This window comes from Bos mutus, chromosome 1, assembly GCF_027580195.1.
Source record: "Bos mutus isolate GX-2022 chromosome 1, NWIPB_WYAK_1.1, whole genome shotgun sequence".
Classification (NCBI taxonomy): domain Eukaryota; kingdom Metazoa; phylum Chordata; class Mammalia; order Artiodactyla; family Bovidae; genus Bos; species Bos mutus.
Window position 1 is genome coordinate 138,077,655 of NC_091617.1, and position 15,079 is coordinate 138,092,733.

The 15,079-nt window shown below is 37.1% G+C and overlaps 1 protein-coding gene across 2 annotated transcripts in view; it reads right to left on the minus strand.

Moving 5' to 3' along the window:
* Positions 1-15,079, minus strand: part of BRWD1 (bromodomain and WD repeat domain containing 1) — a 122,857-nt gene that overhangs the window by 29,804 nt on the left and 77,974 nt on the right. For both annotated transcript variants that reach the window (XM_070376332.1, XM_070376321.1), the window contains 10 exons: positions 14,296-14,420; positions 13,564-13,646; positions 11,776-11,887; positions 10,761-10,822; positions 8,344-8,499; positions 8,002-8,122; positions 6,405-6,530; positions 3,990-4,062; positions 2,870-2,911; positions 737-883 (listed from right to left, as the gene is read on the minus strand). In XM_070376332.1, the coding sequence (XP_070232433.1) occupies positions 737-883; positions 2,870-2,911; positions 3,990-4,062; positions 6,405-6,530; positions 8,002-8,122; positions 8,344-8,499; positions 10,761-10,822; positions 11,776-11,887; positions 13,564-13,646; positions 14,296-14,420 (1,047 nt within the window). The remainder of the gene's footprint in view (positions 1-736; positions 884-2,869; positions 2,912-3,989; positions 4,063-6,404; positions 6,531-8,001; positions 8,123-8,343; positions 8,500-10,760; positions 10,823-11,775; positions 11,888-13,563; positions 13,647-14,295; positions 14,421-15,079) is intronic.

Genomic DNA, 15,079 nt, shown 5'->3' on the forward strand with positions numbered 1-15,079 from the left:
CAGGATATGAAACTGTTATTTCCTTCTATATACTCTACTATATAATTTCTAAGCTTCCTATAGCAAATTTGTGCTTTCTATCTTTTAAAAAGGTCATTTTTTATTTCCCTGTTAGAAAGTGGAGAGTGACACTTAAAAAAAAAAATCTTTATTTGGCTGAGCCAGGTCTTAGTTGCAGCATGCTGGATCTAGTTCCCTGACCAGGGATTGAACCCAGGCCCCTGCACTGGGAACAGGGAGTATTAGCCAGTGCACCACCAGGGAGCTCCCAAAAGAGACACTTTTAACCAATTCATAGTTTTCCCAAGGTTGGGCCTACTAACCCTCCGATAATGAGGGGTAACATTGGTAACTAAGTCTTACCCAAAGTACAAGGTACAATTTCTTGAATTCTATTAATTCAAGAACCTTTAAAACAACTCTTCCACCGCTGACTTAGTGGTAAGAGACAAAGTTAACCTTAAGCCCAGATGTCACTTTTTGGTTGCTGGGTTGCAAGGGGCAGGCGGTGCTGGTTGTTTACTATTTCTTTTTTTGTGGCTATGCCTTGAGGCTTGTGAGATCTCTCTCAGTATCCCAACCAGAGACTAACCTGGGCCATAGCAGTGAAAGCCTGGAATTCTAAGCATTAGGCCACCAGGGAATTCTAGACATCTTACTTTTTCATTTAAACACCTCTACCCTAATCTCTACACCAATAAGAAAAGCACCAAACATTCAAATAATGACAACTTACTGGATATTCAACCAAATCAACAGGTTGTCTAAATGGTTCAGAATCTTCACATTGAAAAATTAAGTTCACTAGTTCCTTACACTGTTTCTTCCAGTTGTTTTCAACATAATTGGTTGTTTTGATGCTCCTTTTTTTCCAATCATGAACCTAAAAATACATTTATAATATTAAACGCTTTCTCAGCCTTGGAAAAGCTGCACTATGATATGGTATGGTATCATAGTCATAAGTTGCTCAGTTGTGTCCAACTCTTTTGCGACCCCATGGACTATAACCTACCAGGCTCCTCCATCCATGGGATTTTCCAGGCAAGAATACTGGAGTGGGTTGCCATTTCCTTCTCCAGATCTTCCCAATCCAGGGATTGAACCCATGTCTCCCGCATTGTAGGCAGACGCTTTACCATCTGAGCCACCAGGGAATGGTATGGTATAGTAATGGTAAAAATCTAACTGAACTGTTGTCTTCTGTACTATGTCAAAATATGTCATTATACGATTTTCTATCTACTTAGGCAAAAGTCCATTAAAAAAAAAAAAACACAATACTGTCATATCTGTTACTCCAAAAGCACATTTTCATTCTACCACTTATCTCCTAAGTTTAAAAAATGTTTCACAGCATATGAAGTACCCACACTGGATAACACAGTAGGCAGAATCATATCTACATCTTGGTCCCAAAAACCTGCGACTGTGGCCAAAGGGACTCCACAGATATGATTAAAGGAATGGCTTTTGAGATAGGGAGGTGGTCCTGGATTATCAGGGTGGGCCCAATGTAATCATAAGGATCTTCATACAAGGGAGGCAGAATGGTCGGAGGCATACTGGGAGATGCTATGCTGCTGACTTGGAAGATGAAAGAAGGGGGCCATGAGACTACAGAAGCTGGAAAATGCAAGGAAATTACTTCTGCCCCAGTTTCCAGAAAGGAACACAACTATGCTGACACCCTGACTTCAGTCCAGTGAGACCCATGCCAAACTTCTAAGCTACAGAACTACAAGCTATTTTTATTGCTTAAGCCACTAGATTTGTAATTTGCTACGCAATCAAAGCAAACACTAAACAGATAACTAAATCCTTAAGTCTGTTTAAAAGTGAAATTATATGAATATGACAATAATTCAAGTCTTAACTTTTCAATGTTATTTGAGGCAACGTATTATGAAAACTGATGTGACAGAAAGCTTAAATTTAAGCAGCATTTGAATGAAATTTAAAATAAGTTAATATTAAGCATTTTCAATTAATAACCTTTACTTTTAATTAACATGTTACATTAGAACTTTTTAAGAACTGCTGATGACACAATTTTAACTTATCCAAAACTTATTTCTCACTTTATTCTCCCCTACCCCTCCAACAAATTTTCATTTTTTTAAAAGGTCCAGTCACCAAATCCTAGTTTTTCCATTAAAAGGTCTCATCTTCTTCCCTTCCCCTCTGTTCCTAGCCAGCACTATCCTTTTTTTTTTTTTTTTTCAAATGGCCACACAGCACGGTGGCTTGTGGCATCTTGGTTCTCTAACCACAGATCGAATCTGAGCCCTCAGCAGTGAAAGCAGAGTCCTAACCACTGGACCACCAGGGAATTCCCAGCCAGAACTATTCTTGACTAGGTTTCCTAACTTTTACTTAAGATTCTTGCAATGAACTCCTAACTTTAATATATTTAGTACCTATTCTCTTTTCCTTCAAAATCTACCGTTTTGGCTATGAAAGTGACTCTACTATAAATTTAAATGAAATCCTTGGTTTTTAATATCATCATAATCTGCTCCCAATATAAAGGCTACATACAACCACTTGGCTTGCTCCAAAATTCAACCCCTACACTAGCCAGGCCAGTGTTCTCAGTACCCACCGACATGCCATACTTTCCTACTTTCTTAAACCCTATACTGTTTGAATTTCCTCTTCTTACTCTCTCATTCTGAGAACACAGTACAAATCCCAACTCTTCCACTAACCCTACCTAGCCATCCACCTTCCAGTGATTTCTCCCATTTCTCTTATAATACAATATCAGTATCAATATCCCTTTTCAAAGACAACCCCTAAAATCTTACATTGATATTAAATCAGAGAATAAGTCAACAACTAAGGTTAATCACGTGGATTAACTTACTCTCCTTCTTCCAGAAGATGTTTTAGGAAGATCACTATCATCCTAGGAATAAAAATCAGAGCACTGTAAGTGGTAAGATTGTCATTAGACAAGCAATAATCTTAACATAAAGTATATCAAAGACTTTTAAGTTCTACAAGGGTTATAACTTGATAACAGAACCTCAAAAGACAGACTATGACATGATCTTCATGGCACTCAGTTCAAGGAACCGACCCTTATTCTTAATAATCCTTTACATTCCCTAATATAAATATGCACTAATTCCAAAATATAGCTATAACAAGTTGTTCTGTGCACGTCCACAGAGGACATGCACAGGATAAAACTTAGAAACACAGTCTCCCACAGATGCTTAGATTATGTTAAGCTACAGGTTTTATCGCCTAAATCGTGTATTAATCATGTATTAGCATACTCATTTATATTCCAATATTAAATTAACAGGAAAATCAGTGAATCACGATAATAGTTTGTGTGGAAACTGACACCACAGAGAATCCTTCCTCCAACTACATACAACAACTTGATTTTGTATGAAGTGAAATTACACACAATACCATGGATATCTGCTTTGTACTTGCACTTCAACACCATCTTGAGTGAAGGACTTTAGGGCACTTAAAACATAGTAATGTTTATTGATTTTTAATTACAATTAAATCCAACTCTCAGATACTGCCTTTCTTTTTTGGCTGCACTATGTGGTTTGCAGAATCTGAACCCAATCAGGGACTGAACCCAGGCCACGGCAGTAAAAGTGCACAGTCCAACCACTGGACTGCCAGGAAATTTGTTCAAATACTGATTTTACCAAAAGTATTTCCAAGGTACTTTTTATATTACATCTTTCTCTACCAAAACTTTGGAAAGAGAACATGTTCCAAACCTAAATTACTTCCCTAGACATTACTTGTTTATTTAGTATCAATTATTGTCTATTACCTCATTGACCATCTAGATAATTTTAAACTGTAGTTTTATCAAGTGCCCTGTTTTCATAGTTCACTGAACTATAGCAAGAATTGATACAGGTAACCAATGTTTTCTACTTCACTCTTCATTCTAAGTCATCATTTGAAATAAACAAAAGCCATTATAAAATTCACAAACTTCATACCAAATCCTCGGCATTTTGCTCATCATTTTCAGAAGTGTTAGAAAGTTCTGAGATATTTATACAGTCTTGATTCCTAAAAGACAATTTTTTACTTTAATATTATGCAAATATAGTTCTTGTTTCTGAATATTTAAACTACTTTAAGATACAAATCCCCAACTATGGAAACAGCTCCCCAACGATGCACACCCAATTAAAAGCAGCAGAATATCAGGTTTTCACTCTATCCTCTGTGGAAACAATTAATCGTACTAGAATACTGAAAGTAATTTTTTTCAATTAAGTATGTATGGAAATTAAGCTGGTAATCCAGAAGTACTGTAAGTATGGCCTCAACTGGATGAATACACAGATGAGTTTTTCTAAGTTATCACCACTGGTAATATTTGTACAGTGAGTATCAGAAAAATGGCTGATTTGAGATAAAAGACAATAGAAACAAAAAAGGAAGTAGAAACTGAAGCAAATTACATCTTGACCTCACTGTAAACACAGCAGCAAAAGGAAGAATGTTAAAATAGGGAATTTATTCACCAGTTTGGAGCCAGATGTTTAAAATCATGTCAGAATTTAAAAATTATCTTCTCTAATTCATAATTCTTTCAAAGAATTTTTATAACTGTGGGGGAAAGCATATAAGATCATACAGCAAAAATCATATGACATTTTAAAGGAAAGAGGCTAGTATGTCCAAAGTCATCCAGAAAGTTGACTAGAACAGACTAGGTTGGGACTAGGATCTCAATTTGCAGGTCAGTTTTAATCCTACTATTTGAAACTGATTTCCAAATGCCAGAAAGTGTGGACTATTCATACAGACACACTTTCACAGGATACAATCCAAAACAGATTAAAACTCAATCTAATCATGAGAAAATATCAGACGACCCAAATTAAACTACATGCTACACCTGACCTGCCTCTTGAGAAACCTGTATGCAGGTCAGGAAGCAACAGTTAGAACTGGACATGGAACAACAGACTGGTTCCAAATAGGAAAAGGAGTACGTCAAGGCTATATATTGTCACCCTGCTCATTTAACTTATATGCAGAGTACATCATGAGAAACGCTGGGCTGGAAGAAGCACAAGCTGGAATCAAGATTGCCAGGAGAAATATCAATAACCTCAGATATGCAGATGACACCACCCTTACGGCAGAAAGTGAAGAGGAACTTAAAAGCCTCTTGATGAAAGTGAAAGAGGAGAGTGAAAAAGCTGGCTTAAACCTAACATTCAGAAAACGAAGATCATGGCATCTGGTCCCATCAAATAGATGGGGAAACAGTGGGAACAGTGTCAGACTTTTATTTTGGGGGGCTCCAAAATCACTGCAGATGGTGACTACAACCATGAAATTAAAGATACTTACTCCTTGGAAGGAAAGTCATGACCAACCTAGACAGCATATTAAAAAGCAGAGACAGTACTTTTCCAACAAAGTTGCATCTAGTCAAGGCTACGGTTTTTCCAGTAGTCATGTACAGATGTGAGAGTTGGACTATAAAGAAAGCTGAGAGCCAAAGAATTGATGCTTTTGAACTGTGGTGTTGGAGAAGACTCTTTGAGAGTCCCTTGGACTGTAAGCAGATCCAACCAGTCCATCCTAAAGGAGAGATCAGTCCTGGGTGTTCATTGGAAGGACTGATGTTGAAGCTGAAACTCCAATACTTTGGCCACCTCATGCAAAGGGCTGACTCATTTGAAAAGACACTGATCCTGGGAAAGATTGAGGGCAGGAGGAGAAGGGAATGACAGAGGATGAGATGGTTGGATGGCATCACCGACAAGATGGACATGGGTTTGGGTAGACTCCAGGAGTTGGTGATGGACAGGGAAGCCTGGCGTGCTGTGGTTCATGGGGTCGCAGAGTCGGACACGACTGAGCGACTGAACTGAACTGAACTAAATAAGGGTACAACATTCATTAAAAAATGATGATGTAATTAAAGAAAGAAAAGACTAGATTAATGGAGACTAAGAAAGAAAAGTCTAGATGAAAGCAAACTATGAAAACCAAAGAGCGAACGAATGCAGTGGGAATTCTGGATTGGATCCTGTACCAGAAAAAGACACTGATGTAATAACTGATGAAATCCAGATAAATTCTGTACTTTAGTCAATAGTATTGTACCAAGGATAATTTCTTAACACTTCATAAGGACACCACAGCTGTATAAGATGTCAACCTAAGGGGAAAACAGGGCAACTCTCTGTAGTATAAAATTATTTCAAAATTTTAAAGAAAGAGAAAAAATTTGACTGTTCAACTTCTTATTCCTTTACCTAAATTATAACCACAGAAGGAGAAATTTAAAGAAATGTCCTTTAATATAACACATTAAAATGCAACAAATTAAAAACACAATATGCAAAGTAACTTTTCCACAACATCTGTAACATGAGGTCACTTACTTGATAAATTTTAAAAGCTGGTCTGTTATCTTCTTAGCTGATCTTGCAATTACACTCTCAGGTTCATTAAATGTTCTGGCATTGTGTTCTATATATCTGACTTCCCAAACTAACGCAGATAGCCTCCTTCAAAGTAAAAAACAAGGAAGTTAGGGTTTAAAAAATGAAAATACAGAAACCAAGTTAAAAAATCCTGCATGTTAAGCCAGTATGATACAGTAAAATAATGCTGTCAACTTCATCACAGTCATAGCAATTATATTAGAAGCTAAACTGCAGAGAATACATTTAAGGACTGAAAATCTTAACAGATCACTTAATCACATCCAGAAAACCAAAAAAGCAACTCTCCCTTTTCACACTGCCTTTAGGAATGTTTGAAGCTATAGACTCAATGAACAAAATATGTTAAGTACCATCAATCCTAAGAAACTCAATCTGACTACAGACTGACAAAGTAGTTTCTGACTAAACCCACGTTTGCAACACTACAGAGGTAAATTAACACCAACAATACGAACTCAAGAAGTCAATATTTTGTAAAGATAATTTTCCCAAAGTTGCTGAATCATACAGAATAAAATACCATAACCTGCTTAAAAAAAAAAATCATTGAGAATAGGAAATTTTATAGTTTTCAGCACTCTAAAAGCCAGAGACAAAAAGTTGATGATTCCAGCAAATTAATTTTCAAAGGTCAAAGTCTAACTATTAGTTCAGTTGCTCAGTCGTGTCTGACTCTGTGACCCCATGGACTGTAGCACGCCAGGCTTCCCTGTCCATCACCAACTCCCGGAGCTTGCTCAAACCCATGTCCTTCGAGTCGGTGATGCCATCAAACCATCTCATCCTCTGTCGTCCCCTTCTCCTCCTGTCTTCAATCTTTCCCAGCATCAGGGTCTTTTCCAAGGAGTCAGTTCTTCACATCAGGTGGCCAAAGGACTGGAGTTTCAGCTTCAACATCAGTCCTTCCAATGAATATTTAGGACTGATTTCCTTAGGATTGACTGGTTTGATCTCCTTGCATTCCAAAGAACTCTCAAGAGTGTTCTCCAACACCGCAGTTCAAAAGCATCAATTCTTCGACACTCAGCTTGCTTTATGGTCCAACTCTCATGTCCATACAAGATTACTGGAAAAACCATACTTTTGACTGGTATGGTTTGTCAGTAAAGTAATGAATGTCTCTGCTTTTCAATATGCTGTCTAGGTTGGTCACAGCTTTTCTTCCAAGGAGCAAGCATCCTTTAATTTCATGGCTGAAGTCACTATCTGCAGTGATTTTGGAGCCCAAGAAAAATTATTAACTAAATTTTATATTTAAATGGAGCAGCTTTTGTAAGAAAAATAGAATACTAAAGACTAAGGAATGAAACGTTGTTACTTTTCCTTGTCCAGGTTCTATCCATACCTACCCATAGGCATCTAACCCTGTCTTACACACAGGGCCAAGAAATGACTATAATGAAAGAAGAGAATGAAATGGAAAATAATGTTAATCAGCCCCCACTCCAGCACTGTCACTGTCAGCCACTACTACCTCTTTTCACTCTAAATGGTATGGCCCAAATTATCTTTAAAGTAGGTTTCTACTCACCTGTAAAATCGATTCACAAGTCTCATTCGAATGGTGTACAGATCAGTTGGGTAAGCCACTACAGTACAGTACTTCGGATATGTACACAGATCAACCGGACCTGCAAAAGCTGCTGCGATATCTGTAAGAGCAGAAGGAAGAACCTTCATCTAAATTCACGACCTCTATGGGATATTTCTTGACAAATCATTCATAAAACAGAGCTACAATCAACACTGCAGGCTTACCCCAAAAGTAACAAATGGAAATTGTAATAAAAGAACATAATCACATTACTGTTTTAAAATACCTCTATGGAAAAGAAATCGTGAAAATCAAACTTTTTCACCGTAAAAAACTTACCAAGATTCAAAAGTTGATCTATACCACTAATAATTCGTTCACATTCTTCATCTCTTGATTTCTGACCCCATTCACCATCTTGGGGTTTGTAAAGCAATTTCTCCAGCTCATCTGAAGTGACAGAAATACTAGCGCCTAATTCTTCAGGTGGATCAACTATGATTTCATTAAAAAAAAAAAAAAGAAAGAAAGAAAGAAAAAAAAAATCAAACCAGAAACCAAACATACACTATATTTTAAATTCAGTTGCCCAAGTTCATAAACAGGATACTAACCAAAGGAAAAAGAAGCTACTTTGTAGCGGACAAACCTGGCCGACTCCACCTAAATCAAATGATTAAAGTTAACATTCCCAGTAATAGGACAAAATGCTATCAGATGCCTCCTACAGAATGTACTGGGAAAGCCACAACATCACTTCCTCTGACACTCCTGCCAAACATGCGAACTCCAGAATTAATCATGGGGGATATCAGACAAACCCAAACTGAGGGATATTCTACAAAGTGGCCAGTGCTCTTCAAAGGCATCATGGCTGTGAAAGATAATGGGAAAATTCAGGGATCACAGACGAAAGGAAACAGAGAAGACATGGTGATGAAACCCAAGCTGTGAAGAAACATCAGAACTATGGTAAAAACCTGGAAAAGGCCAGGAGGATTAGAACTGTTACAAGGGTATTTCCTGATTTTGATGACTGCACTGCACTTATGGAAGATGCTAACATTTAAGAAAGCTGCTGCTGCTAAGTCGCTTCTTACTGTACTTTTTAAACATTTCATTTTGAAATAATTTCCAGCTCAAGAATACTACAAAAAAGAGTGTGCGCATTTTAAAAAGGAACAAGAGGCAATATAAATATTTAGCGAATAGTTTCTTAAAAATTATTTTAAAAGGAGAAAAATGTCAACAAGCCTGGAAGACAAATGTATCACTCTAATAATCTGATAGGTAAAACAATATTTTATTATTACTTAATGCACATTTCCAAGACTGATAATGAAAATGAGCTTTTCTTCATATACCTCCAAATTTATCTTTCTGCCTATTCATGTTGTTTGACAACTCTTCCAAAGGCTTCTTGGCCTCATGAACATGTAAAATCTTTCTATGTGAGTGCTTTCACTAATTTGGCATTGTTTACAAAGAAGTATCTACAACTGGCTGTTAAAAACACGGGCTGATGCCAGACAGCTTAGAATCCTAACTCCTATCCTTTTCAGAGCTGTGCAACTCAGAACCAGTTACTGGAGACTCTCTTGAGTCCACATTCCTTCACCTGTAAAATTAATAACAGAGCATCACTTCAGAGAAAGATTAAATGAATTGATACACATGAAGTTCTTAGCAACAGAGTAAGACCTCAAAAAGGGTTTATTTTATCTAAAGGGTTTATCAAAAAGGGTTTATCTATATATGCATTATACAATGCAAAATTTCATTTCACATTGCTAAGTATTATTTGTTAAGATACTAAGCTCAAAAGAAAATTTAATGAAGAAGTCACTGGTGACTTTCAAGACATAGTTATTTTTTCAAATTTTTCTGGAAAAACTCCTAATTTCCAAAGTAAAGCAAGACGACAGTTGATGGAGATATGTCAGTGAATAAAACATGGAGGAAAAGGGCTTGGCCCCTAAGGCAGACACAAGAACACCACACAGAGCAAAAGTTTCACGTGTCAATAAGTGGAGGTAGACAGACAAAAGTTTTTGCATGTTTTTATGTTCAGTCAACACTAATACAGAAGAAAGGCCTGACAGAGGAGAGATGGAGACAAGAGATATACAGGGCACCCCTTCAGAAAGTTTAACAGGAGTGAAGTTAATTCAGTAGCTAAAATGTTCAAGAAAATGTAAGGAGAGCTGTTTTAAGGTACAAGACACAAATTCAAACTTGAATGGAGATGGGAAAGTTTCATTGTTGGAGGCAGTGAACTCAGTGTCAATACCGGGTCTGAGAGGAGCTCAAACCAGGGGACAGCAGGCACTGCAGAAGAGGCTGCTGTTGGAACAGACACTTACCTCTGACAGGAAAGGAACAGACAAACCCTAGTAAGACAGGAAAGCTGACATAATGCAAGAGACAGAAAAAAGTCAAATTAGACTTTTCTTTAAACAGGGTACTAAAATAAGGATGAGGAAAAGGAAATGGAGGGTTCATGAACGAGGTCAAGAAGAGATAAATACATAGTTACTTGAGAAATGATAGCTGGTGACTAAGGTACAGTCAGAAACAGGCTGGAAACAGGATAAGAAATAAGGAGCCAGGATACACATAATTCTGTTCACTTATTTACTAAAGCTCACAGTTACCATAATAATTCTAATGTTTCTCAAAGATCACAAATGCACTCTATGTACATGAGTAAGATAAAAATACTGAAAACATATTTTCATCATTTAAAAACTACATACCATTGTCAGGTATTGGTTCCATATCCCATGGGCTAAGTTTTTCAATTTCAGTATTGTCCCACCTGTTAAGACCAAAAAAGTTTGGTTAGCCTTTCACAAAGACAATTTCTGGCTAATAACTAGGTATTCACTATTAGAGTAAACAAATGATAGAAAATGCAAAAATTAACCTCACTGTAGCAATGAAATAAGTATTAACAGTGAGTGTTCTTCAGGATACAGTATAATGCATGCATGCATGCATGCTAAGTTGCTTCAGTCGTGTCCAACTCTGCACGACCCTATGGACAGCAGCCCACCAGGCTCCTCTGTCCACAAGATTCTCCAGGTAAGAATACTGGAGTGGGCTGCCATTTCATTCTCCATATAAAGGTATAAAAATGTATGGCAGCTTCAAAAACAGAACGAAAAATCCTGTGTGGCCTGTACCCAGGGTAAGTGAAGAAAGACAGTGTGAAAGCCTTGAATGCCATGCTTCAGAATGTGGACTGTTTCCACAGCCAATGCAAAGACAGCAAAGACTTTTCCTGAACAAGGGAAATGGAGTAATATGTGCTCTTGAACAGTGAAATGATCCTGCAACACTGGGCTGAGGAAATATTGTGCTCAGTCACTCAGTCATGTCCAACTCTTTGCAACCCCATGGAGTCTGCCAGGCTCCTCTATCCATGGGGATTCTCCAGGCAACAATACTGGAGTGGATTGCCATGACCTTCTCCAGGGGATCTTCCCAACCTAGAGATCACACCCACATCTCCTGTGTCTCCTGCACTGGCAGGTAGATTTTTTTACACTGAGTCAGACCTACACAAAAGGCCCCTGGGAAGCAAGGAGAGCCCCTACCAATGAAGGCACTAGCAACAGAGGCATGCTAGAAAGACTCTACAATGTGAGACTGACATAGTAACAAATTCGATGGTGTTATTTTTATTAACCTGAAACACATCAGTGATTTATATCACAACCTGTCACAATGAACAAATTTTGGGAGGACTATTTTCATTGGCATACAGACCTCACAATGTAACACTGGAAATGACTATCAGGGTACTGTGGCTGATATGGCTCTTGACGTAGCACTGTTCCAAACCACCAAGCATCATCAATGATGGAACGGAACCTGTCACCTGTAAGAGACAACCAAATCTGAGATATCAATTTGCTAATAACATTAACAATTTTAATTTTTACAACACCTATGACACAGATAAATCAAATAATATTTTTATCTAAAAATGAGTCATTCCTCTTGTAGAGAATCAAGGTTAAAAAATTTTTTTAATGGAAAAAAAATTGAAATTTATTGAATTTTTGAAAAAATTTATTAAAAAAAATTTATTGAAACAGAATGGGAACTTATAATTTACACATTATGGGGGTTGAAAAGCAGGAATAGCTAGGAACTATCAAGTTCTTTGGGACCTGGCTGTACAATGTTAACTTCCATATATTCCAGTTGTCTGGTTTTTGTTTTGTTTTTGGTGCCTAGATGTTCTTCTTCAAGAAAACGTTCATCTCCTCGGTCCTCAAAATAATCCTGATTACCTGAGTGGACATTACCATTCAACTAGGCTACCAAGAGAAGTCATAAATTCATTTCAAATAGGGACTCAGGGAATTTATCTAAAATTTACCTATTTGTATTGTCTGTAGAAAAAGGATAAAGAAATTAGAAAAACTAATGAGGTCAAGGCAATGGCACCCCACTCCAGTATTCTTGCCTGGCAAATCCCATGGACGGAGGAGCCTGGTAGCCTGCAGTCCATGGGGTCGCTAGGAGTCAGACACGACTGAGTGAATTCACTTTCACTTTTCACTTTCATGCACTGGAGAAGGAAATAGCAACCCACTCCAGTGTTCTTGCCTGGAGAATCCCAGGGATAGGGGAGCCTGGTGGGCTGCCGTCTATGGGGTCACACAAAGTCAGACACCACTGAAGCGACTTAGCAGCAGCAGCAGCATTTATGAATGTGTACATGAACTGACACAGTGGAGGTAGAACAGAGTATTTCATTAAAACTGATAAAAGGAGAATGAGCTGTTCTAGGTGCCTGAAGTCAACCTAATACATGAGTTCCCCAGAAGCACTGCATACTGAACAGCAATACATGCAAAACTGAAACAGCTATGACAGGTGCTGGCCTAATGACAGTCATCAATTACATCCTGAGGAGATTAATGACCACTTAAGTCTAAGCAAGTCAGCCCACTGGCCTGCTTTAAATGGTCACCGCAAAAACAACATTCAAACCACATTCAAATACCCACATTAAAAGCTAGTGCCTACATTTAGGTGATTTTATTTTCTCTGTCCACCTATATAACTCATGGTTATAAAATATCAATTTTATACAAATTTTTAATTTTTTAAAGGAATAGTTTTCTCAAGTCAATCTATTTAAGTCTAGGTTGATATAGTATCAAAGGCAAGATATTCAGGTATACCAGAACACTATCAGTGTAACAGCTGCATCATTTTTCAACTTTCTTATTGTTTTATATCACAGGTAATTTTATGGATTATACTAGTGTCACATAATAGATGGAGATAATGCAGTGTAGACCAGTCAGAAAGGAAATAAAAGGTCTACTCTAGCCTATAATCAAGGAGTAAGAAATCATTCTTCTGAAATGTCACATATCATACTAATCCCTAAGCAAAATATACTTAGCAGTCATTTATATTTCTTTCCAGATTTTACATTTTTCCATCCTCCATAATAAGCAGCACAACTAAAAAATTCATATCAATGAGAGATTAATTTCTCAGGGTATACATAAAATCCAATAAGAACAGACTTACAAGACTGCCAATTCCTCTGTCTTGCTTCATCATAAAACTGACGCAAGACAAGAAAGTCAATAACATCTGGCATGTCATGGTATCTAAACAAAAATAAAAGATTGTTAAATTTCCTTCATAGCAGGTTATAGTCCAGAACAACAATGTCCAAAGAAAATATAATGGGGCCCATATATGTAGTTTTTAATTTTCGACTAGCCTTATTAAAGTAAAAAGAAACCAGTGAAATTAATTTTAAGTGTATTTTATTTAACTCAATATACCCTAAATATTGATTTACCAAATAATTAATACAAAATAATGAAATATTTTACATTCTCCAAGCCTTCAAAATCCAGTGTGTAAACTTACATCATACTCAATTCAAATTAGCAACAGTTCAAGTTTCCAGCAGCCACATCTGGCTGACAGCTACCATACTGGATGGCACAGGTTTAGAAAATTATTCTAACATTTTCTGAAAACAACTGTAGATGCCATCTCCACTACAGGCCAGAATTCTCTACACATTTAAGTGGCATGGAAAATGCAATCGACACACTCCCGCCTAGTTGCCACTGTAGACCCAGGATTTTTACTTCTATGGGTCCCCTCTATCAGAACTGCAGCTTACACCTGTGCTGTCCACCGTGCTCTACTATTTACCCTGCGGCTGAAAGGAAAGGACATGCTAACCAGGCAGGAGGTAAAATCTAAATTTAAGTAACTCCATTTAAAAAATATAACATGTACCTAATAGAGAAAGATTTGTCCATAAGTTTTCCAGTTGCAGGATCTATAAATGCTAGTTTGAGGCAACAAAGTGTCGGGGGTCCAACCTCATATCGTATTCCAACTATTTTGACCAATTCTTGATCCTGTTAACAGATATTTTAAAAAAGAATTACTAGAGCTAATCAAGGAATATAGTAAAGTTGCAGGATATAAAATCAACACACAGAAATCCCTTGCATTCCTATACACTAATAATGAGAAAACAAAAAGAGAAATTAAGGAAACAATTCCATTCACCATCAAACGAAAAGAATAAAATACTTAGGAATATATCTACCTAAAGAAACTAAAGACCTATATATAGAAAACTATAAAACACTGGTGAAAGAAATCAAAGAGGACACTAACAGATGGAGAAATATACCATGTTCATGGATCAGAAGAATCAATATAGTGAAAATGAGTATATTACCCAAAGCAATTTATAGATTCAATTCAATCCCTATCAAGCTACCAATGGTATTTTTCAGAGCTAGAACAAATAATTTCACAATTTGTATGGAAATACAAAAAACCATGAATAGCCAAAGCAATCTTGAGAAAGAAGAATGGAACTGGAGGAATCAACCTGCCTGACTTCAGGCTCTACTACAAAGCCACAGTCATCAAGACAGTATTTACTGGCACAAAGACAGAAATATAGATCAATGGAACAAAATAGAAAGCCCAGAGATAAACCCACACACCTATGGACACCTTATCTTTGACAAAGGAGGCAAGAATATGCAATGGAGAAAAGACA